This window comes from Protobothrops mucrosquamatus, unplaced genomic scaffold (assembly GCF_001527695.2).
Source record: "Protobothrops mucrosquamatus isolate PMUCROS unplaced genomic scaffold, P.Mucros_1.0 scaffold468, whole genome shotgun sequence".
Lineage (NCBI taxonomy): Eukaryota > Metazoa > Chordata > Lepidosauria > Squamata > Viperidae > Protobothrops > Protobothrops mucrosquamatus.
The window spans coordinates 362517-388460 of NW_015386789.1; the positions used below are offsets into that span (position 1 = coordinate 362517).

Here is a 25944-nt window from a genome sequence, read left to right on the forward strand (position 1 = left end):
TTGCTGAGGTGGGATGGGATTTTTTTTTAAAAAAAGATTCTTAAGAATGAATTGCATAGATCAGGGAGTTGGGAAGCAACGCGCCCCCATCCCAGTTGCTGGACCACAAGTCCCAGCAGCATGGGCAAGGGCGATGGTTCTTTGGCAGCAATATTGCAAAAATCATTGGATTCCCAGCTGTGGTGCTGGTTACTGTCAGTGTGTTTGCACTAAAAGGGCAGGAACCACCACCTGTGCCGTCCTTGCCTCTTTGGTGTGTTGGGCTTCAGGCCCCTTCCTCCTCATTCAGCCTTTGCTACTGTTGGCTGGGGGTTGTGGAGACGGCCCACACATTTGGAGGGAGGAGGTTGTGGGTGAGGTTGCTTTCTGTGCATTGCTGCTGTTCCCAAAATGGTGGCTGCAGCCACAAGGTTAAGGGTGGCCTCTAGTTGCAGAAAAATGAGACCATCCTTCACAGAAAGGAGCTCAAGGTTGGGGCGGCAGATGACCGTTGTTGCCTTGCCTTTTTGTTCTTCCCATCTTCACAGATCAGCTCTCCAGGTGGTTCAACTTTCTGAGTGATCTAGAAAGTCAACAGTAACCAGGCTCATCAGTTGAGCTAAACCAGAGGTTCCCAACCAGGGGTGTGTGAGACGATATTCCAGGGGGTACAAAAACTTGGATTTTCAAAATTATAATGTATATGCATAATTCATTGCTGTTATTTCAAACTTTTATAAGGGATGCAAGAATATATCAGAAGTGTTCTAGGGGTGCGGGGTATAGAAAAGGTTGGGAGCCGCTGAGCTAAACTAAAACCATGGTTGTTGGCTGAGCTATGATTGAACAAATCTCTGAGGAAAGTGGCCGGCTTAGAAATATGAAATAAATAAACCATGACAAATAACAGAACTTTATTTTGGTCCTTGATCATTATAAAAATGCAATCAATAAAATGAACAACACAACAAAAACTCATTGGGTCCTCTGCACCCTCAGCATTTGGGTCCCCCCCCCAAAAAAGAGGGTAACTTGAAAGTGAAAGTTGAAAGGTAGCTCATAATTCTTTATGTCTAGTAGAATAATTTCCACCAGGGATAGATGATTCATCTAGGAGTCACCATCCTTCTGAGTTCAGTTTCAGGTCAGCCTATTTTGTTTGAAAGAAGACAAGCATTGTCAAGAAATGTTTGGCTGACACTGAAATTTAGGATTTTGTTACATGTATGTTTCTACTGGTCTTTGGCAAATGGAGTTGTCCTTATCAAGGTTCAAACTGCTGTGTAGTCTTTAAAATAGCAGATTTTTTTTTTGGATTCCTTAAAAAATTGCTTTGAATATAAATTGTTCCGAATTTGTTGCATCTCCCTTTTTAGCCACCACGCTACTGGCTATCTTGCACAGCTAGAAATACCCAGCCATTGCTTGCTCAGTGTCACAATTCTCCCATTTGCAATTTTGGATGGCGGTTGTTAAACATCCATATCTGACAGGCTGTGTCTCCGTGATTGTGAAGTAGTGAAAACCACAGAAAAGGTATTTGTTGCTCCTTTTGTAGACATTCAAATGTTGTCCTCCTCCTGACCATTAGATACCTCAATTTCTCACCCTCAGCCTATGCCCAGATTCTCCTTAGAGATGAACTACCATTTAGTATTACATCCTGTTGTACTATCATTCTACTTCAACCTTCAGCCCCTCATAAAGGAACTCCTAGGAAGAGACGACCACGGGAACTTACCATGACTATGGTTTGAGGACATCTGGGGATTCCCCAAGACCATTTGAGAGGTTTGCAAAATCAAAATTATTTGCCAGATATTGAAGATATTTGGGAACATTTAAAACAATGTCACTCTTCTCATTATTTTTCATTTGTTAAAAACTACTGTTTTTTTTCCCATGAACAATATTTTATTTACACTAATATCTAGTAAAGGGGTATCCAACCTTGACAACTTTTAAGACTTGTGGATTTCACTCCCAGAATTTCCCAGCCAGCATGTTGAAGTCCACAAGTCTTAAAATTGCCAAGATTTAACATCCCTGATCTAGTGGATTTAATACTGTGCATATTTATTTTTACATGATTCAAAATTCCACAAATGCTTTAATTTTAAATATAGCAAACATCCATAAATACAACATATGGATACAAAAGCTCATCCATCATTTTTAAAAGTGAGAAGGAAGTCTGAGGGTAAAAAATGGAAACACTTTTAGCAGAAAACACCACTCTCACCCATAATGTAGCTGTATTTTGTCTTGCTGCTACAAGAATGAGGCAATAAGCATCATCTAATAAAATTGCGTTTCCGTGACATTTTAAAATTTTCTATTCATTTCCTTTTCTTTTTTTAAACTCTTTAAATTGCTACTTTTTTGTATGTAGAATGTTTATATACATGTATAAATATATACACTGGCCAAGGACTGCAATAAAGTTTATATGGCTACCATTATTACAGCACACAGATTTTGCACAGCAGTGTGTAAAATCCACCGGGTCTTGACAGCTCAAGTTCCTACTATATATTATGTAACTGTAGCTATCACATTTTATGTAATTTTAGGTATTATTCCACTTATAGCCAGGCATAGATTGGATTACTATACACTTATGGGTCCAAGTCAGGCTGTTTTATAGATGCATTTTAATTTGGTTTTAATTTTTTATTTAATGGTTTCTTCAGCTAGACCATTTTGTAGGTGTTTACAGATCACTTACTACTACATTTCCTGCATTGGTCTGAGACTACGATAAAATGACTGACATACACCTGTACCAATGTTAGCTACAGCATCCTTTCCTGTGGAGGTCAGGAACAACACTGTGTTCAGGAACTGTTCCATGATAACATGGCAAGCAAATCAAGGGAAATTTAATGTAATGCCAATTGCTACAGTTCAAAGTGCATAGTTAACAAAGGAATGAATACCTCTCTATATTCACTATCCTAAAGCTTTCAATTTTCCTGTCATATCAAACTCTTCTCATTGAACCAATAGTACAAGGCCTGGGTGTAAAGCAAGCACTTTAGTGAGTCAGAAGGTAGAGAGGGGATTGGTTGGGCGGTGTCCTGGATTCAGAATAAAAATATGGGAATAGAATACATGGCTTAAGAGATTGTTTCAAGAGTAGCTTGGAATCAGCCTGGAGTGTGTCTTCTCATTTTACATACCATATTGAAGCTGCATAAGTAGGAAAAGGGGGAAATAAGCATAAATAAGGTCACAGCAAAATTGTACCTGGAGAAATTCACTCTTTGCCTCCCCCTCCAGGCTGCTACAGAAGGGATAGCCCTTCATTTTGGCTTTAATTGAGATAATTATGATTTCTTCTGCCTTAATGGAGATACCAGCATTATTTTTTTTAAATCCTATAAATTTAATAAAAAATTCACCTCTGTCCACAAGATTAACATTCAGTGGTTGATTCACACAATAAGCTAAAGCTATCACTCAAGTTAATAAACATCCTCCCTTCTGCAATAAAATAAATATCATGGCTTAACATATGTTTCTAGACTTGCTGCCAAAAATAAATTCCAGAACTATGAAATAAACATATATTCTTAATTTGGTCAGGAATACCATGTAGGAAAAGTTTATTTTTGAATATTGGTTTAATAATAGTTTTGCTAGTATTTTCTTGATAGTGTTTGTTATGCACTATTAATGTGGAATCATCTCCCTTCTGAAATTTGAAAAGTGTTTGTTATAGAATTTTTTAGTCACCTGTTAAAAATTCATCTCTTCATTCAAGGCTTCCTGTTATGAATATTTTAAGAACATTTGCCCTCTTCAGTGTTTTAATAAATATTTAATTTACTAAATATTGTTTCATATCATTTTAATGTATTGTTTTACTGTTTTAATTGCAAATCATTAAATACTTTGGCATAGGAAACAGCATATAAATACATTAAATACAATTGATATTTTATTTTCTCCTTAAGCCTTGCATTTTAAAAAGATTTTATAGATGAAACCAATTAAAAGAACTTTAAGGCAAAAAAAAAAATCTAATCACTGAGTAACAAAGATTTTCAGAAATCAGCAAAAAAAAGTATTTTCTCCTGAAAACTTAAATAAACAATTAGTAGTAGAAAAAGAGAAAAATTAAGGCCGCAGTTAAAGCCTTAAAGCCTGTAGTGTAGTTAGTTAAACATTTAAAATATTTTAATTGAAAAGGAAAATATTCTTATAGCTCCAATAAGAAATACATATACAATTAGTTCCAATCAATCCAGATCAGAAATCATAACCTAACTAACCTATTCAAAAAGGTAAAAAAAAAAAACCTCCCACAAACATTAAAAAAAAAAAAAAAAGATAAAATGGTGGATCGCATTAGAGCTTTCCGCTGCAGCACAACGGCCCAGGCTTCCCGAGCCATCGCCCTGAAGCGGGAGCTCCGCCCCTCCGCCCCATTGGCTCGCTCGAGGAAGAGGGCGCCCAGCGCGATGTGTTTACGTCACGGTTCCGAGAGAGCAGCGGCCAATGGGACCTACCCGCTCGCGGGCTCCCGACGGGCGGCAGCATGCGCAGGAGGAGAAAGTGGGCGGGGGCCTCCGAGGAGGGCGGGGCCGGCGAAGTCACGTGACGCGTCCCTGCCGATGTGGTCAGCGACGGCTGGGGTCACGTGACTCGTTGCCTACGCGCAGTGGGGCCGGGTGCAGATGGCGGACGCCGAGGCTGACGCGGCCCTGCCGCCGGAGATGCAGCGGCTGGCCGCTGGCCTCCGCTCCCGGCTGGGGCAGATGCAGGCGGAGCTGCGCGACCAGGGGGCGGCGGAGGCGGCCTCTTCCAGCGCCTATTGCCGAGGGTTCTGTCAGGTAAGCGGAGGGGGGGGGACGTCCCGGGGCGGGCCTGGGGTGGAGCGGCTTTGGCGGACGAGAACCAGGGGACCGGACCGGACCGGACCTGGGTGCCCCTCGGCCCGGGGGCGGCAGGGCCTGGCGGGGCTGCGCGGAGGGCGAAGGTGGCAGCGAGCCGTTGCCTGGCGCTGGGAGGCGGGGCTGGGATACCGCGCAGAGATCGCCGCCGACGTTTCCCTTCGCCGTTGCCGTTCGCAGGCTGGGCTGGGAATCCCCTCCTCTGCCCCCTCCTATTGGGGGGGGTCCCTTCGTGTCCCACCGCCACCCCGCTTCCCCAAGGTAGCCGCGGGTCCAGGGCTGGCTGGCTTTCGGCGGGCTCCATCCCCGATCTGCCGCCTCCTTTTATCGCGGGGCGGGAGCGGTCCTAATTTCTTCGAAGGAGGGTCCGATCCAACTCCCGCAGCCCCGGGGGTCTCCCTCCCACCCCCCCCAGCTCGCACCCATTTCTGCCCCCGCACCCCCCGCTGGTCTCCAAAAGCCGACCGTAGCGGGAACTGATTTGTAGCGCCGCGCGTGCAGGTTGGCGCAACCGCCTGTTTGAACTGCCCGCATGCATCTCGCGCTTGGCCTCCGAGAAGCGGGAGGTCCCGAGAAGCGAGCGGGGGGGGGGGGCTTTCCTGCCCTGGATTCGGGTGCAGCGTCCTACGGCTTGATGGTGACTTCTTGGAGGCCGGAAGATAAATAATTTGGGGGGGGTGTCTCAAGAGAAGATAATACAAGCCAGTTGTTCACAGTTCAACTGTCCTTGGTGTTGGCGGAGCCTTGGCGGTTTGCCTGCAGACGTTTCATTACCCAGCTGAGTTACAGCATCATCTCGACAATGAACACTTTACGACATGAATAGGCAATGGAACCTCTGCAAGCAAACAACCAAGTTAGCTTGGGCAGCTTTTTGCTCAGGAAGGATGAAAGGGAGTAGGTTGGGTGATTTGTCTCAGGGCCTTTCTTGCCACCGTTGTTAAGGGGATCAGTGCAGTTGTTAAGGTTGTTAAATGAATCTGGCGTCCCTATTGACTTTGCTTGTAAAGGTCACAAAAGGTGATCACATGACCCCAGGACACTGCCACTGTCATAAATATGAGTCAGTTGCCATGCGTGTGAATTTTAATCATGGGGATGCTGCAACAGGAATAAGTGTGAAAAATGGTCACATTTTTCAGTGCCGTAACTTCAGAGAGTCGCTAAATGAACTCTTGTAAGTCGCGACTCATATTTTTGACAGTCGCGGTATCCTGGGATCAGACCTTTTGTGATCTTACAAGCAAAGTCAGTAGGGAAGCCAGATTCATTTAACAGCTGTATTATTGCCTTAACAACTGCATTGATTCACTTAACAACTGTGGCAAAAAAGGCCGTAAAATGGGGCAAAATCTACTTACCAACTGTCCTGCTTAACAACAGAAATGTTGGGCTTCGTTGTGGTCATAAGTCAAGGACTACCTGTTTGGGTAGTGTTTCAGCTTTGCTTTTGAGGTCTGTGTCCTCACCTTGATGGCTACCACCTTAGAGATCTTTTCCAATTCTTTGAGTAAAAGGGGAAAATGAATCTTGAAGGATGCTTGAATCCAATCTGTGATTTATTTTCTTCCTGTACTTGTCCTATTTCATATGAAGCAAAATATCTATTGATTTTGGGCCGCTTTAAGAGCTATCTGAAGTCTCTCCAGAACTGAATAAGTATGCTGGAATCTTGCCTTTGGGGTTAGATAGATGCTTGTTTGTGGTAGTTCCTGAACTGGGATATCTTCTTTGCTGGATAATTACTTTGCGTTCTTTTCAATTTCACATAGCTGCCGTGCATTTTTAAAATGAATGTTGTAGGTGTATTAGAGAGCAGTTGGCTTAATTTGTGTTTATTGTAGATGCTTTGCATTTTAATCAGGGCTTTTTATGATTTGAGTTGTGTTTTTATGCTTTGGAAACTTTGTTGACTAGTGTCAGTGGAATGATAATGGAATCTGGGTTCAATTATATGTTGATGATTTGGAAACTAATCTTTGTCTGGTATTCTTCTGGAGAGTATAATTTTTTTAATAAGGAAAAATGGGTTTGCCATTCTTTCTCTTCATGCTAATTTTAGTAGTGTAGGTATGATCTATATGCCTTACAAAAAATAGTATGATACAGGAAATGTGAACAGTTTATGTATGCAAAAATACAAACAAGTGTTTCTTTGTTGCCAAATAATTTCAAAGTTAATGCCTACTTAGCTTGGATTACTTGACTGGCTTCTTCTGATTTTTTCAGATAACTGGATTTATCTTAACTGTACGGTATTTACCAGAGAAGAGTGAGCCTAGAAAGGATTGGAGAGGGAAAGAGGTTCTTATATTAATATGTGTGAGTTTTAAATGAAAACCTTTATTGGACTAGAGACTAATAGAGATGTGATGACACTGAAAGAACTGACCTTTTAGAGAAGTTTACAAATGATATCCATTATTCTGTAGTGTCAAGAAATCCCCCTGCTCCCATTAGCTTTGAGTAGAATTAAGAGTCTGTTAAGGATTTCCAGTTGTGTTTTAAAATCTATCTGCTGTTTTTATTGAACAACATATAATAGGATAACTATTTTGTGTAGATATTTAAAATGCAGTGGGAACATCTAGAATGTAATAACCTATTTATAAGAAAGACCAAGGTTTCTCTAGAATATTCCAACGGATCCTACAAGTGCAACCCCAAAATTTGGCTGCTTATTTGTAAAATTTACTGACAAATAATCCATATCATGCATGCAAATTCATTGGAGAAGTCAGTGATGCTAAGAATGGTTAGTGGATCAAGATTAGAAAGGGCAGCAAAGAACTTACTGGCTTGATACCATGACAGCTGATAGAAAGATAAACATCCAGCAACTGAAAAAAGCTGTGTTTGATAGGGTAAGATGGAGCGCACTTGCCTAAAAAGTTACCAAGAGTCGGACACGACTGAATGGTTAAAACTACTATATTTGTAAGGTTATCTGCTAAAAGGAGAGAAACTTAAACTTCTGAATATTTAGGAACAGGTAATAAAAAAGGTTAAATTAAAAGTTGTGAAACACAGCTCCCAATGGTAATGCTGACACAATATATCAAGCCAGATCAATTATAAACTAATTGCTTTTAAATGGCATTCTGATTTATTTTAATATTGGTGAAACATGATCTTAATCCCTTCCATTAGATTCTGATTCAAAATATTGTCCAAGTAGTTGACTCAGCTAGGTTAAGCACAGTGTTTGATGTGGTTATCACCTGAATTCTTCACGTTTGCAATTCTGACAAGTACTTTGAATATCTTTAATATTTATTTTATTAACAGATCACCTGCTTATTATTTGTATACCTGCTTATTATTATTTATATGTCTCTATCTATTTCAAAGAGATTAGTCTTAAAATGGATGTAAGAAGGAAGTGAAAGATAACCAAGAGAAGAATTTATAACTATTCCAAATAATAATAATAATAATAATAATAATAATAATAATAATAATAATAATAATAATATAATTGGAAGGGACCTACCTGTCTGTAGGGACTTTCGAATACAGACAGATCGCCATTTGGAACACAATATGCTGGATATCGCAGTTGTAGAGAACCGAAGTGTACAGCTGATTGATATGGCTGTACCAGGAGATGCCAGAGTCGAAGAAAAAAGAACTGGAAAAAATTACGAAATATCGCGACCTGGTCATTGAAACTGCGCGATTTTGGATGAAACATGTAATAGTGATACCCATTGTCATCGGGGCACTGGGAACTATGTCCAAAAACTTCGCACAATACATCAAGAAACTGCAGCTTCCCGCAATAACTCCAGCAATGTTACAAAAAACTGCGCTACTCGGAACATCTTATATTTTAAGGAGGTACTTAGTTGACACCTAGGATGCTGGTAGCAACCCGTGTCAACCATCGGCACCAGGCAATTTGAATGTTCAGTTGACTGAGGTTTATGTAAAATGAATAAAAGATAATAATAGCCCAACCCCCTGCTCGGGCAGGAAACCCTATACCATTTCAGACAAATGGCTGTCCAGTCTCTTCTTAAAAACTTCCAGTGTTGGAGCATTCACAACTACTGGAGGCAGATTGTTCCACTGATTAATTGTTCTGTCAGGAAATTTCTTACTTATGCCTATTTACTTTTTTGTAGAAGTTATTCTAAAGGCTTTAGTACTTGGCATATGGCTCATTCCAGTTGTAATTGATTAGGCTGGCTTCATATTTGCATGGATCCTACATGGACACTATGTCTGCCCAGTCTCTTTCCTAAATCTCCTTCGTGTCCAGGAAAAGCCAGAACACAGTCAATAAACTGATGGTGTTTCTAGATTTGGGGTTGACCGTTAGCTGTTCACTAGAGCTGTAATTTAAAGCTACAAACCAGGAGTCCGCTAAATTGAACTCAGACTCTGGTTTATTCCTTCTCCAGTTCTGCAGCAGGAGGAGAGAAAAGGAAAGCTAGAAGATTCCTTTCTACATGTGTATAGACAGATTGTGTGGTGGGAGTAGATATAATTTGCTTTACCAAACCTGTGAGACTCCAGCATTATCAACAAGATCTATAGGGAGGCTGGGCAAAGTGCACACTGCAAGAACAGAACTCTTCAAGTTTATATTTGATTCTGTATGTTGACAGAGGGGTTTTAGTAAGTAATTGCTAGACAAATGTTGTAAAATGGACCTCTGTTTTCACTAGCTTACTGTTTGTGGAAGACATTGACCTACAAAGCATCCTAGCATATTTACAATAAATAAAGTAAATTTCTAGTTTAAAAGAATGTGATTGAATTGGGTTGGCTTACTGAAGTGTTGGTGTTGTGTCCATGATTCAGAAGGCAAACTATTTTGAATGTCTTTGGAATGCAGATTAGATATAACATTCTCCTTATGTGATAAGTGTTGTACAACTTTTAAAACATAATTGTAGATTTTTGCCTCTTACCCAATAGTGGAATGCCTATTAGATTTATAGATGAGGGTATTATAGGTGCCTCGTATAGTCAGATTCTCTGTTCCCATTTCTAATTAATATTAACTCTCAAATGGCTTGGTGAAGTTAGAGCTTTCTTTTATGGAGCATACTATTTCTCTGGATTCAACATAATTTGGTATTTAAGCCATGAGATTGAGTTTCTTTAACCATTATATTACTTGCGTTTATGTACGTCAGCTATTTCTACGTATTCAAGCTTTGACATTTGAGAATTCATGGAAAAATGGTTTGGTTTAAAAAGGCAAGAAAAGGGCAAACGTGAGCACCTCTCTTTACTTAAGCTTCATTTAACTTATCCTTCCAGCTAATCAAGCAAAGAATTCAACTATTAAATTAAGTGTCCATAAGAAATTGCAGTAACTTCTATAATCTGTGATGCTCATTGTGGTGAAAGGCACTATATTATGTGTAGCTTCAGTTTTCTTAGATGGCTTGACATACCTGGAAATTCCTGAATTTTCCAAGCTCATGACATCATAGTGTTTGGGCAAATATAATCTCTCTTGGGTCCATGATCTGAAGTAACTACTTCAAATGAATTTCAGGTGTCTGTGCTTTGGGGTTTTTGATCACAAATTCTCATGCCTTCTTAATAATATTGCGACTGTTTTTCACCTCTGACTGGTTTACTGTTTGGCACAAGTCACTTGAGGAAAAAGAAGTCCCAGATCCCTTTAGCTATGGCAAACTGGCATTTTAAAGAATACATATATTCCCAGTGCAGGGTACAACATATAAAGTGTGCCATTTAAATTCTGTTTACAGAACATGCTTACGAACAACAACTGAGCAGTATTGCTTTACAAAGTTTGATGGATTCATGTAGTCTGTGTCAAATATACCGATGTATCTTGCAGAGTAATGTAAGAATTAGCAGGAGAACATAAGTACGACACATTGAGCACTCAAAGCAATGTAGAAAGGCTCATTAATGTTTTCCATTCATAAGGCAGCTGTAACTTGGTGTGCAATTCCACCACCTATCTTTGCATTGAATTAATAGTCTTATTCCTCCTCGTAGGCAGACTGGGGCAATGATATATATCATGAGAGGTAGCAGAACTTGTATTCTTGTTTGGAAGGTACTTCAAAACATGATCTTCTTAGGTGATACAATCTGAAATGGAAATGGAAACCCAACCAATTGATATTTTTCCCCTTTCCCCTTCCCCATGGGAAAACAGCTCCCATGAATAGATCAAGGCAAGGCCCTTAAACATTGTTTGGTTGTGGCAGTTTCCAACATAATCATGACTTTGATTAAAGTTTTAGTAAAAGGACTAAAGTTGGGTTTTGAGCACGCTGTAGAGGCCTGCTTTGCACAAAATACTAAACCATGATTAATGAATTCACACATTGTACAAAGCCAAAACCAAGCTATTTAGCATGATATGAAAACAAGCCCTAGATGAGATGATTTAAAACAGTTTCTTGATGTGATATACCAGTATGTAGGTAAAAAGCAACCATGTTACTGAGAAGGATTTGGACTAAGGTTTCTCTATATATTCTGTATTTCTTTCACTATCGTTCTAGCCTAGTGATTCTGTTAGAGTGAGATATAAATTATTTTTTAAGGAAAAAAACTTCAGGAAATTTAATCTCAGATTTCTCATATTTAGATTACAGATTCGAGTTCACGCATCTCATTGATGTGTACTGTGGTTTGTTTGTTTTTGGCTTATTGTGATTTGTGAAATCTAGCCATCACAGCTTATTCTGTAAACTGTAGATAAGAGAAACCATTGTTTTTGCATGGTTTGTGACATGGACTAGTATTATGTTGGGAAGAAACATTGTTTATTTTGTGTCAGCAGATGTGACTGTACATGTGAAATATATATTTTAAGCAAGCTAAAACCATTTCTGAAAATACAGTTGTAATGTTATAATCAGATTACTTCACATCATCATGGATTCAGAAGGCAGATCCTATGATTCCAGTAGGCTACAAAGATTTTCTAGTTCATAAGCTTCTTCTGCTTTCACTCTTTCAAGAGTTACATTTTCAAAAGATAAACAACAACAACTACAAGTTTTAGGAGTGCAGCAAAAAGAAATGTCATCTCCTTTTTTTCCTTTTAAAACAACTTAAAATGTCTAATTCCCTCAGTGTGTTACTATGGAATCCAGTATTGCTTGGCAGCCAGAGTTTTAAAATTTCCAACTGATAACCAAAAAATTTTTTCTGATCTGTTTTTGTTTTTAGACCCTGCTACAATATGCTGGCAATCAGGGTACATCGGAGCAAGTTTTGCCTTTTTTGGAAGTTTATCGAGTTGCCATTCAGAGTTTTGCCAGTGCCCGACCTTACTTGACTACAGAATGTGAAGATGTTCTTCTGGTACTTGGCAGGCTAGTATTGTACGTTTGGTTTCAGGCATTCTGTTTTAATTGAATTTTTGCTCTCTGGTAAAATCCTTCTCTTCTATATATACCTGTAGTCTATTTTATTTCTAGACAGTCTGGCACTCTCCAACTGTTCTGGTCAAAACATCTGAAAGGCACCAAGTTACATATCCTATGGAATAAAAAACTATGCATGGTGTCCGTGTACAGGGATTCTAAAAACCATAGGAGGAGCTGTGGAAAGTCATAATCAGGAGGGTTGATTTTTTTTTTTTAAAAAAAGAACCCTACATTGATGCTAATATATAAGAACGGTTACCAAGAATCTGTTGATTTTTTTCCCTCATGAGTATGTTTGTGTATTAATAGTTACATTGTTATGCTGGAATCTCAACTTAATGGAGCTCAGCATCATGGACTTTTCATGCAACAGGCCAGATTTCCACAGTGATTTACATCATGCAATAATGCCATCGCCCAAATGATATTGTTCACAAATGTAGTAGATTGTGCAGTGTCATTCTTTACTATTGAATAGGCATTGGTGAAGAAAGAACATGCCTCTTCACAATTAGTCTATTAAAACAAAGTTTCAGTGTGTTTGATTATATTTTCACTAAGTAAAAAGTTCTCAGATTCTTAGCTTGCTTGTATATCTTTTTGGCTTGGAATGACCAAAAGACAAAGTATAAAATGATTCAACAACAGTCGCTGCTTCCTGCTTTTCTAACAACCTGCTTATTTCAGGAGCTGTTTTGAACAACTGCTGTCTGTGCCTGAAAGTGAAGAGCTGTCTGAACCATTTTTAAGATTGTGTCAGTCCATACAGGCAAGTTTATTGACTATTTTATCTACAAAGAACATTGTTTCAACCTCCATCATTTATAATCAAAGAGTCTTAGGTCTGTGTGTGATTATTTGAATAATATCAAGGCCTGGTTGGCATATTTGCATGAAACCACAATGTTTAATCTTCGGTAGTTAAATGAATCAGGGTAGGTAAGGTCTGTATAATTCCCTAAGCCCGTAGTGGCGAACCTATGGCATGCGTGGCACAGGTGGCATGCAGAGCCCTCTCTGTGGGCACGCGCGCCGTCACCCCAGTCCTAGGCCTTCAGCTGGGTTTTATAAAACCTTTTTGCTTTAGGCCTCTGCCACCGTGTGCAAAAGAAAAAAGTTCAATCAATCAATCAATTTCAACTTCTCGCGGGAAAAAAAAAGATCTCGCAAAGTTGGAATTGATTGATTGAACTTTTTAGTCCCACCCAGTCTGCTGTTACCACCACAGCCATGTCCACCCAATGGGCCACGCCCACCCGGCACCCGACGATGCATAAGTGGGTTTTGAGTTGCAGTTTGGGCACTCGGTCTCTAAAAGGTTCGCCATCACTGCCCTAAGCTATGAACTGTGCTTTAGAAAGTAAACTGAAAACATCACTTGTTACACCAAAACCAAGCTGAGCACATCCACATTAAGCAAATCCAGCCTAAGTATATAATCTTTGTGTCTATTCAGAGATGAAATCCAAGGACACATTTTTGTGCTGTATTTATTTGCTCCTGCAGTATCCTCTGTCTTTGGTTCAGTTGATAAAAGAAATAGAGGATGGGTGGATATGGATTTGAAGATAGCAATGTGCAGCCTCGAAAAACATACAGATCAGTAGTGTAAAATGCATGTAACATATTTATACATTTTGCCCTTTTAAAATTCAGATTGAGTTGCCACAATCAGCAATGATTCCAAGTTAAACATAACAATTTAATAGGCTTTTTTTTCTTGTAGGATTCCCATAATGCTTTACTTGAGTTTGGAGATAATAGCCTTGAAATTCTAGCTGATATCTCAAAAGAAGGTGTATGGAAGAATCCAGTTCTTTTGAAGATCCTTTCACAGCAGCCAGTGGAAGCAGAAGAAAGTAAGCTATTAAGCTGCGCTTTTGAGCATTCATATTGCTTTCCTGCCACCCCAGTGTAAACCAAATCTATCTTTTCACTCTGGATTTTATTTTATTTTGCCTCTGAGGAGCCGAGCAAGAAGATAGATGTTAAAAAACTGCTGTGTGTAATAGCACAGTGGTTCTCAACCTTTCTTCACCACAGACCCCTTTTGTGGCCCCGGCCCCCGAAGACTTAACTCAAGATTTAAATTATACAATTTCTTCAAGCCTTCATGGACCCCCTATGTTGACATTGCAGCCCCCCAGGGGTCCGCGGACCACAGGTTGAGATCCACTATAATAACAAACTTGTATTTATAGCTGAGCTCTCATTTTAAGTCTTTTAACTCACACATATTCACCATTTTATTTAGATTGGCACCTTCCGCTATTGTAGTAAAAAAAGCCTCCTTTTAAAAAAGTTCTGTTGATGATCTTTTCACCTTTCCAGAGCATTTTTAAACAGTCTGCAAAATATCAAATATTAGTCCTTGAGCAACTACAATAATCTGATCGTTTTTCTGTTTATGGTTATTGCAAATTAGCCACCGCCTTTATTTATTTACTTTTTAATCTATTGTTAAAATAAGGTTATACTGAAAATAGATAATCCATATTGTCTTGCATTTCATTTACTTGTGGTGGCAGAGATGGAGGGAACTCCTCAGCCCTTGCCTTAGAGAGTGATTAAATGCCATGGGGTAGTTTGTTTTGGAACTTTCCAGAAAAATTACTGTGGAGATGATCAACCGTTCTGCCCCAATGTAGGGCTACTCTAGATATGTGAATTTTGACTTTTCAAAAAACAACAACAGAGGAATGGGGAACTGGGGCACGGGGAAGTCATCTGAAAGACACCCAAGAAGACTCGGGGAGACTAATGTGGCCCCTGTGCATTAATCATACATATGGTCATTGCAATGCCATGGGACTTGGGTCATGTAGCTTTGAAACACATGGCATTATAGTCTATGCTCAGAGATAGCTCAGTTGAAAGAAAGCATATCAGTCTTCCGTATCACAAGACGTATGAGCAAATTTGTAGAAGAGATTTGGTGGACCATGCAGTCTCACTCCAGTGCCACAAGTATTTTAAGTTGCATTTGTCTAGTTGTAGCAAGGAAGGGCATGCTGTGCACCATTTTTCTAGCGAATTTCATAATAAACTGAAACTAGTGTGTGTAACGTTCAGGAATTCTTGGAAGCAGCCACTGTCGAGATCTTTCCCTTCATCTTCTAAGCCTTCATAATAAATTAGTACTTAATAACATTTTATTGCTTTTTTTCTAGTGAATCAATTGATTAAACGTGAAGGGCTGACATTTCTGCAAATGAGAATAAAACATTTGATGAAGACAAACCGCCTTCCCCAAGCCGCTTCCTTGTCCAAATTGTGTAAAGAGTCTACAGAAGTTCCAGATGTCTCTCCTTTTCTTCAGGCCTATATCACATGCTTGTGCTCCATGCCTCCAAATGAAGAATCTATCAAAGAGGTGAATGGCCAATCACTATAGCTTGTTACTGTTAAGACAACTGATATTAATTTTAGTATCTGAATTAATGTAATCAAATTTAGGAGGGGATGGGAGAAATGGCTCCCATCTCAGCAGTGGCTAAACCCTCTTTCTACTCTTCAGAAGGTTTGAGGAGACAGATGATTCCATTGTGTGAGATAGTCCTGTGCTATTTCTCTTTGTCCTTATCAGAAATAAAAATAAATTTACCTTCTTGTTTCGCATCAGAAATCTCAACTTTTGCAGTATTGTTTAAGCTACTGCATGTAGGAATCCACATTAAATTATTCTTATTATGATTATCCCCAATGGACTTTAAACAAGTTACTAAATGATCTCTCGGTATTAGAACAGAATGCAGAGGTTCTGGGGCGTAGCTTATTTTGTTTTCAAGAAAAGAGGTTTTGTCTTAAACTACTTATGATGTATTTTTTTCTCTCTTTTTCAAAAAGATTTCAAAAGTGGACTGCAAAGAGGTCCTAGATATGATATGCAATTTGGAAGCTGAAGGCCAGGACAGCACTGCTTTTATTCTCTGCACAACATATTTCACTCAGCAGCTTCAAACAGCAAGTGTGTACTGCTCCTGGTAAGTGGCATGTCCAAGAACTGGTTTTCAGAATTTCCCATCTTGACCTAAACAGCTTCTAAAAGTTTCTAATTCAACAGCTGACAAAAATACACTATGGTACATTCTGGTTTGTTGATGAGAAGCATTAAAATAAAAGAGAAATCAAGTATTTAAAAATGTTAAAGTCTGCTATATTTGCTGCTATATTTCAAGAAATAAAAGGGTGTTGATAACAAAATGACCTGGAATGACCTGCCCCCCGACCTACGTACAATTGCGGACCTGCGCCTCTTCCGCCGAGCCCTGAAAACTCATCTGTTCCATGCGGCCGGCCGGCCGGGCGTAGTTTTGATTGGGTTTTGTTAGGGGTTTCATATTTTAGAGCAGGCTTTTATGTAATATTTACTGTGATTTTTATTATTGCCTGTTCACCGCCCTGAGTCCCGTAAGGGAGATAGGGCGGTATATAAATTTAAATAATAAATAAATAAATAAAAAAGCCATGTCCTGGTAAAATTAGCTATATGCAACAGGTGTGCAGGTCACTTTCTTGCAACTTTGTGAGCCCCCTTACTCCACCTGCATCATTAAAATTCAAGAACAATTTTCTAGGTTGTTTTAAGTATAAATAAGTGGATGAAATGTGTTAAATCCTTGATAGCTGTATCATTTCCGGTTTTTTACTTAATAAACACAAAGGAGACCGCATGTTTTGGGGTCCTTAAGTAACATCATTACATGCATTTTATATCCTTGGACATTCCGTTTATTCTAAAATAATCTGTGGGTCGCATTAAAAGGAAGCGAAATTGACTTAGATGGTAAAATTGACTCAGATATTTCCCTAGATCCTATTTTCCAACTTTGGCACTACATAAATGCGCTGGGCTATATTTTCTCATCAAGTTTGGCTGGGGTTGGTTGGCAATTGTGGAAGCTGTGTGAATTGTCTTACATTCCCTCTAATTTCTTGTTTTTTCCCAAACTTCTCATGCAGGGAACTAACTCTGTTTTGGAGCAAATTACAAAGAAGAATCGACCCATCCTTAGATTCTTTTCTGGAGCGATGTCGGCAATTTGGCATCATTGCTAGAACATTGCAACACTTGTTCTTCCTCATACGAGTCATACAAGCTGAAGTACGTATCCATTTGCGTTTTACTAACATTTGTTGTTTGATTTTGTGGAGGGTGAAAATGTATCACATAATAGAAACTGTATGGAGAGATTATTAAAAATATATGTAAGGAATTTGGAGGTGCATTCTTGCCTTGGCTTCAGAAAGCAGGGTGATTGATTGATTGCACTTTGGTATGGATAGATTCCATAGATTGAAGATTCCACTGAGAAATTGTATATTTATATATAACACATATAAGTTTACATGTATTTTTGCCACTTCAAATTATAGCTTGCTGCCTTCTAGCTTGCACACCCTTCCTTTCTATTCTCGCTCAACCTGTGACTCTAAAGTTTTCTTTACTCTTGCTAGCCCTCTGCTTCAGGCTGCCTTTTAGACATTTCTTGCAGGGTGGAATTTCCTATCTTTCAAGGCCTCTTTATCCTAGTCTACAAATGACAGTGGAGCACAATAAATTTTAGGCCAGTTCCTGCAGCCTTCTGCTCTGGTTATGTTGCTCTTCTGCTGATTTTTCACAGTGTCTCTGTCTGAAAAGATAAGAGAAACAATTCAACAGCATAAAAGTCTGGAGCTGAAACAGGAAGTGATAAGCAATTTGCAGAGAAATTGAGAGACTCTTCTTGTTTTGCATCAGAAGAGAATCTAGAATTAGATGCCTGGCCACTAACATCTTTGGCCATTTTCAAACTTTCAAATGAATCCTCTACAAATTTAAGCGTCCTTTACTAAGTATACTTAATCCATGAGAAAGCTAAAATCCCTAAAAAATTAGCTTTAGCTTAATAAGTGATGTTTTGACCTGCAACTTTTCAGACCACTTCCTTTCAGTTTGGGAGAATGTTCTTGCTTGTTTCAAAGGCAGAATAAATTTAGAACATCCTATTATTTTTCCCCTTAGCTTTTGATTTAGTTTTCATCCACAACCTCTGACTCTGGATCAGATTTATTTTATTTCTCATGGTACAGTAAGAATGGCTTTATTGTTGGATACTGAATGTTGCAGTTTGAAAAAAATATAGATTAGCTTTCTCCAACTTGTTGCCCTCCAGAGGTTTTCAGAGAAAATTCAGAGAAAAACAAGTCATTGATTTGTCTCCATTTTTCATTTTACTAGGCAGAAGAAGCTGGCCTTGCTGTATCCATCTTGCTGTGTGTGAGAGCTTTGCAGCTCCGGTCCAATGAAAACGACGATATGAAAAGCTCTGTTTGCAAAACAATTTCATGCCTGCTGCCAGAAGACCTTGAGGTCAGAAGAGCTTGCCAGCTCACCGAATACTTACTGGAGCCAAGTGAAGAGGGATACAATCTCCTAGAAGAACTGTATCTACAACCAGATCAGAAATTTGATGAAGAGAATGCACCAGTTCCAAATTCACTCCGTTGTGAGCTTCTGTTAGCTTTGAAGGCATACTGGCCCTTTGATCCAGAATTTTGGGACTGGAAAACCTTAAAGCGGCATTGTCTCAAATTGTTGGGGAAAGAAGTTTCCGAGTCAGAGGATGACCTGAGTTGCAATGAGATGTCCCTCAACGAAACGGAGCTGTTAGATAGTCTCCCCAGCGACTGTGAAGAAAGCAGGGAAGAGAATCATTTTGAAAGTCATTATCTGAGCCAGCCCAAAGAGAGAGTAAGAGTCAAAAAGCCGATTGGCTCCTCAGAGAGATACCAGCGATGGCTTCAGTACAAGTTCTTTTGCGTCATTTGCAAGCGGGAGTGTATTGAGGCGCGAATCCTCCACCATTCTAAGATGCACATGGAAGATGGCATTTTTACATGCCCGGTATGTACCAAAAAGTTTAAAAGGAAGGACGTCTTTGTGACCCACGTGATGGAGCATGTGAAAATGCCCCCCAGTAGAAAATGCCGGGCAGAGAAGAAGTTGCTGCTGAAGAAGCAGAGGCTGGCCCGGAGAAACCTCTCCGGTATTGCTTCTGCGGCTCTTGATGAAAATTACCCTCTCAAAATCATTGCTTGTGAAAAGCCCAAAAGTGACCCACAGGACTATGTAACGTTTAGCAAGCTAGAAGACTGTCACCTGCAAGACAGAGACCTCTACCCCTGCCCAGGCACGGATTGCTCCAGGGTATTCAAGCAGTTCAAGTACTTAAGCGTTCACCTAAAAGCCGAACACCAGAACAACGACGAGAACGCCATGCATTACTTGGACATGAAAAACCGGCGTGAGAAATGCTCCTTCTGCCGGCGGCATTTCATGTCTGCCTTCCACCTGCAGGAGCATGAGCAGGTCCACAGCGGCCCTCAGCCGTACATGTGTGTCTCTGTGGGCTGCTACGCTCGGTTTGGCTCGGTGAACGAGCTGCTGCATCACAAGCAGCAGCATGACGATCTGCGTTACAAGTGTGAGCTGAACGGCTGCAACATAGTTTTCAGCGACTTGGGGCAGCTCTACCACCACGAAGCCCAGCATTTTCGAGACGCTTCTTATACTTGTAATTTCCATGGTTGTAAGAAGTTCTACTATTCCAAAACCGAGTTAACAAATCATCTTTCTGTGCATCTGTCAAACGGCGAAATAAAGGAGGTGCCCGTGAAGCAAGAAGGTCACGTTTCTCAGGACGGGCTTGCCGGCCTTTCGGATTCAGGGTTATTAGAAAGCAAAGCATCTTCTGATCAGCAGGAAAATCTTAGTTTGCCTTCTGGATCCATCAAGAGAGAAGAAACGTTGGACGTGAAACAAGAACCCCTTTCTGATGGAGAACAGGGTGGCAAAAACAATGGCAGCTTGGAAAGTCATACTTCATCCCTGGCCAATGAGAATCCGATGACCTCAGGGACTGAGACTGTGGATCAGGGCCAGGCCTTTGCAGGGGCTGTGCTACCTCAGGAGAAAGCCTGCCTTCCTTCCAATTTGAAAGAGCGCTACTCTAACGTGGCTGTCTATTTTGATGGGAAAAAGTTTACCTGTGGTTTTGAAGGCTGTGGATCAACATACAAACATTCAAAGGGGATGCAGAAACATCTGCGAAGGGCCCATCCCTACCATTTCAAACCAAGAAGGAAAGATAAAGAGATCAGTCAAGTTGAAGGCACTGCGGGAGAGATTAGCTCAGACTCCCAGGACATTGAGGATTTTAGTGATGTCTATAAAAGCAAAAACTATTTTAAGGAAGAACTGTACCCTTCTTCTCCAGAAAGCTCGTTCTATGTACATTCAAAAACGTCAAATACCGAAGACAACATGCTAGAACTTCTCCTGGGCTTGAAGCACTTAAGTTTAAAGAATTCTAGTGGTCATACTTCTTCCAGGTTGTTGCAGTCCTGTTCCTCCAATTGCCCCAACTCTGAAGACGAATCTACCTCTGACCATTTTCCCGAAGAACAGAGTCGCAAGTTTCCAACCCAATATCTTACCCAGTTGGCTGCCAAGCCATTTTTCTGCGAGCGTCAAGGCTGCACATGTGAATTTGTGACCAGAGAGGCATTGCTGACACATTATGTTAGAAAGCATAACTATTCAAAAGAGATGGTGCTTCAGCTGAACATGTTCCAACATCGGTATTCACCTTTCAAATGTCATATTTGCCAAAGATCCTTTACAAGAAAAACACATCTTAGGGTTCATTACAAGAACAAGCATAAGCTTGGCAGTGTTTCAGTCGCCCAGAAACTATTTGCAAATGAAAGCTTTGAGGATATGACTGAAAGTGCTGAGGATAGGCTGAACAGCACAGAAGATTCAATGTCTGCTTTCTATGCCAGCACAGATGGAGAACTTGACAGCAAAATGAAGCTCGCTGTGGATCAGCACCGTCATTCCAAGAAGGAGGACTTCAGTTCTGAAACCGATTTGGAATCGAGCGAAGAGGCAGAAAGCTGCATCACTGGAAAGCAAGCTAAATTATCATCACTGGACAGCCATCGAAAAGAATTGGAAGCCAATGAAGGGAGAGGAAGTAAAAGAACCGTTGCCAAAGGAAATCTGTGCTACATTTTGCATAAGTACCACAAACCGTTCCATTGCATCCACAAGAACTGCAATTCCGCATTCACCAATCAGAAAGGGTTGATCCGCCACTACAGAACTGTGCATCGGTATAACAAAGAGCAGCTCTGCCTTGAAAAAGACAAAGAAAGAACCAAGAGGGAACTTGCCAAATGTAAAAAACTGTTTGTTTGCAAACACAAGGCCTGCAGCAAGCGTTTCCTATGTTCCAAGTCGCTCGCTAAGCATTGCGTTGATTCCCACACCTTTGATCACGAAGACGATTCCAAAGTGCTTTCTGAAACCATGAGGTTTCCTTGTCATCACCCTCACTGTCCGGCTGCGTTTTATTCTTTCCACAAGTTAAATCACCACCTGATGGAAGAGCATGAGAAGGAGGAGGACCTGAACAAAGGCATTGTGATCCGTTGTGATCTGAATGGCTGTAATAGAGTGTTCACAACTTACAGCAGCTATTCCCAGCACGTGTATTTCCGGCACAGTGATTACGATGGTGTCTTGCAAGGAGCCAAAGACGAGGGGAACCATCTTAAAGACGAAGAGGAGCAAAGGTGCTTAAAATATCGGTGTCTCAGGCAAGATGGGAGTGAGAAGAAGAGGCAGAACAGCGAAAAAGTTGAAAGGGGTAGCAGCCGAAATAAAGGAAAGCAATTATATGCCTTCAGAACAAAGGTGGAAGCCCTACAGATGTGCAGAGACAATTGTAACCAGACGCAGTACCCTTGTATGGTTCGGGGATGTCCCTCGGTGGTCAAACTGGAAAGCAGCATTGTGAGACACTATAAGCGCACCCATCAGATGGCGGGTGCTTATATTGAGCAGCAGTATGACGAGCTTGTCCTGTGTGTCGAATGTGGCACAGCACTGAATGACCTCTGCATGGAAGCAAATTCGGAGCCAGAGGGCAACTCTGACTTCAGTCAAGACGTTACAGGGCACCCTGCAAGCGAGCACAAAAGGGAGAGGCCTCTTCCGAACTCCAATTGCGGTGAGAAAGGCAGTAAACAGGATCTGTATTCTGAAGGGGAGGAATCCCGGGAGGCTGACGTCCTTGTGTATTCAGGCACTTTAAAACATATTCATCATCCCAAAACCAGATGTTCAGAAGATTGTAATCTAGTAGGGTCTCCTGAACAGTCTGAGGCAGGGAATATCCTGAGAAATCATGGACAAGAGAATGCCTCTTACTGTGCGAAATCAAACCCATCGTTATCTAGAGAAAAAGATGCTAGTGACTGGCAGTCCTCCTCGCAGGAGACGAGGAAGCTTCCGTTTCCTGCTCCAAAAGAGAAAGTTCAGAAGCCCTTTGATCTAAAGTCTTTCAAGCCCATGGGCTTTGAATCTTCATTTTTGAAGTTCATTCAGGAAAGCCGGGAGCGAGAAGACGACGATGATGATGATGATGATGATGATGATGACCTCCTTGAGAATGAGTGGCAGCCAGCTGGACCCTATGGAATGGGTGGTGGGCTAGAGAAGGCTAAAGACTCCAAACGGGATGTGTCGCAGGGCAGGGGCTTGTATGCGAATGCCCCCCCTGCAGCCATGCCCAAGAAGAACAGTGGCGCCAAAGCTCATGGGCAGCTGAGAGGAATGCAGCCCCTCTTATCCACGGACCCTTCTTCCCTCCCTTCTCTGGAGAACCTGAGGGCCATTTTGGGCAAGGCATTAACAGACTCTGGGGACCATGCCTTAAAACAACTTCATTACTTGCGGCCGGTGGTGGTTCTCGAAAGATCTAAATTTTCCCCCTCCCTCATAGACTTTTTCCCCACAAAAAAAACAGATCACCTTTGTGTGGGAAGTTCATAAATAGTTGTGTTTATTTAAAAAGAAAAAGGAAGGAAGGAAGGAAGGAAGAAGGATGAAAGAAGAGACTGGGGAAATGCTAAAATTGATTCCGTGCACATGTTGTTGAGGTTAGATTAGACTGTTCAGTTCCATGAATGTATGACATCTGTCTACAGTATTGGCTAATATAGCTCCCCGACTAAATTAAGAGAGAGAGATAACTGATATTTTGGTGCTAATTAACAGAATATCAAATGGGGGGGCTTCCTCTTGCAGATTAAATGTGCATGATTGTATATGGAACAAGTACTTGGGGGTACCAAGGTGGGGTGGGAGAGGGTGGGGAGATGGTGATCTTACTTGACTTGAATGTGCACCTCAGGGTGCTTTGTGTAACATATTGTACACTACAGCATCTTATATTTTTTGAGTTATGAGTTTCAATAAAAGGAATTTTTTCACCCACTTTGGTTGACTACAACCACCTGTTAGCATCATAAGAACCTTTGAATTGAGTATAGTGTGCAGCAATTCTGGACAATGTGTTTTATGTCTTAAAAGTGATTGGAGGAAACTCAAATCAAGGTGGGATAATCTATTGCAGAAAAAAAAACATGCTGGGGAACTCTGGTGAATTTAAATGTAAGGAAGTTTTTATAAGGTATGTCAAGAAGGAACTGAGCAGCTCACTAAAGATATGGACATTACTATGACAAAACTGGAAGCCAACTCCATTATAGGGAGCCTCGTCCATAAGAAAACCCAAATATAAATAAAAATCAATAAAGATTGTTCCTGGAAGTAAAATTGCATTTCAGGTGGAAAAATGAAACTGATTTAAGAAGTTTAATTGGCAGAATGTATTCTGAGCATTCGTTCTCCCTCTTTCACTTTTTAAAACATTAAGGATTTTTTCCCCAATCCTTTAAGGGATTCAAAATCCAGAATATGTAGTTTTCTTTACTGAAACTATCAAGTAAATTCAGTCAATAAATTACTAGTACTATATGAGTACAGTAGCATAAAGGGGATACATTTCATTTGTAAACCCTAAACCTACTCTGATAAGTAAACTAAATTTTATAACTTATATTTTCTAACTTAAGTGACTGTTCTCAAAGGTTCTGTATTGTAAAATTTCAGTTTTTTGCAAACACTCCCTCCTGTCCCCTTTCTAGTTTTATTTTTGTTGTTAATCACTAAATGCAGTACGTGTGAAATAGGTGACAAGAATGGCTTTCTAGAATCAGACCAAACAGCTTTCATATCCTTTGTGAACAGCTGCAAGCAGATACCCACAGTTACCTAACTCTGAAGAAGGAACTTAAAAAGAAAAGATGCCAGTGTATATTTGCCCTAGCTGGCACTAGCAACTCATAATTTTTGAAGACAAATATTGACTCTTCTTCAGGGAATTCTAATGACTAAATTGCTTTCTTAATCCAAAATCTGTTCAATGTATTTCTCAAATTACATGGAGTTTCCAGGTCCAATCCATTCATCAGGATTTACTAACTTTAGCATTGGGTCACCATTAATTACTCAATATTTGGGCAACATTCTGCTTTAAATATGATATTTTACTTAATGTTTCTACTTAATACTTTTCTTTTACAAAATACTCCTCTCTATCAAATTATAGGTCATAAGATTGAAAAATAGTTGCTGTACTACTGTTTCCAAAGTTATCAAACTATCTTTTTAATACATTATTACACAATGCATGCATCAGTTTACTAGACTATCTTAATCTGAATGCAAGAAAGCTTTCAGTAAAAAGGTTTTTCTTAGAGAAAGTTTCTTTTCTTGTCTACTACTTTTCCACTGAGAATTTCTGGTGTTTAAGAGTAATGTTGAATAGGCAAGACTGCACATTGGGAATTATAAAACAGAATAATGGACCTAATATCTAGGGAATTTGACAAGGGTATCCCCAGTTGTAGTCTCAAAGGTACAAATGCTGAGTAACTGAAACATCAACAGCTACACTTTATATTCCTTTAAAACTAATATATAAATATTAGTTTTTTCTCTTTTAATATGGCACAGAATCTTTTTAAAATTTCTAAATACGTAAGTAGGTATCTACTTGAAATGTGCGGATAGCAAATATCCCATTAAATATGGGTTTTCAAGATCTGTTCTCCAATAGGCCTTTGGAAAAGAGGCCAAGTTCTAACATAACTTTTAGGCAATTTTTAATTATTGTTTATAGCTGCCTTTAAAAACATCCTTCTTGCCTTGTCTTATATTCCTGTCTGTAGTAACTGGTCAAAATCAGTGCACTATTGCTGCTCTCTGAGCTTGGTGACTTTCTTGCAGATGTTGCATTACAAACTAGGCAACCTCATCAGTGCTGCTATCTCCAGTTAATTGCTTAGGATAAATTTCCACTACATAAAATGATATCCATTAAATTGTAATAAATTTTTGTACTGATGTTCAGGCCTGTTGGTATGCTTTTTGGTTCTCTTTATATTTTGCACCTATTTTGGAAGTACTGCATTTAGAAAGTGGCAGCAATTTAGCCATGTTACTATACCACGTGACATTCTGAAGCAACTAAATAATATTTAGTTGAAGCACAGGGCAACCCAGATTTTTTTTAAAAAAAAGAAAATGGGGTTAAGCAAACGAAGTATCAAGCCTGTAAAAATGTACTTGGAAGGGGAAGATTAATTTATTGCTGTAGTGATTCATCTAGAATATGTTTTTTGTATTGCAGAATTAACTGCTACGCAGTTTGGATTTGAATATTTGTAACTTTATGGTTTTGTGAAGGTTTGTTTTTATCTGTGCTGAAAGAAAAGGGGGCAAATTCTGGGCC

General features: G+C 40.0%; 1 protein-coding gene across 1 annotated transcript; it reads left to right on the top strand.

The window, feature by feature from the left end:
- The first annotated feature begins 4661 nt into the window (after positions 1-4661).
- On the top strand, positions 4662-23144 carry RLF (rearranged L-myc fusion). The gene is made up of 8 exons (XM_015816603.1): positions 4662-4817; positions 12057-12211; positions 12944-13025; positions 13983-14115; positions 15427-15629; positions 16103-16239; positions 17219-17360; positions 18477-23144. Exons 1-8 carry the CDS (start codon positions 4662-4664, stop codon positions 23136-23138), a joined length of 5670 nt encoding a protein of 1889 aa, XP_015672089.1. The 3' UTR covers positions 23139-23144.
- Positions 23145-25944: the final 2800 nt, after the last annotated feature.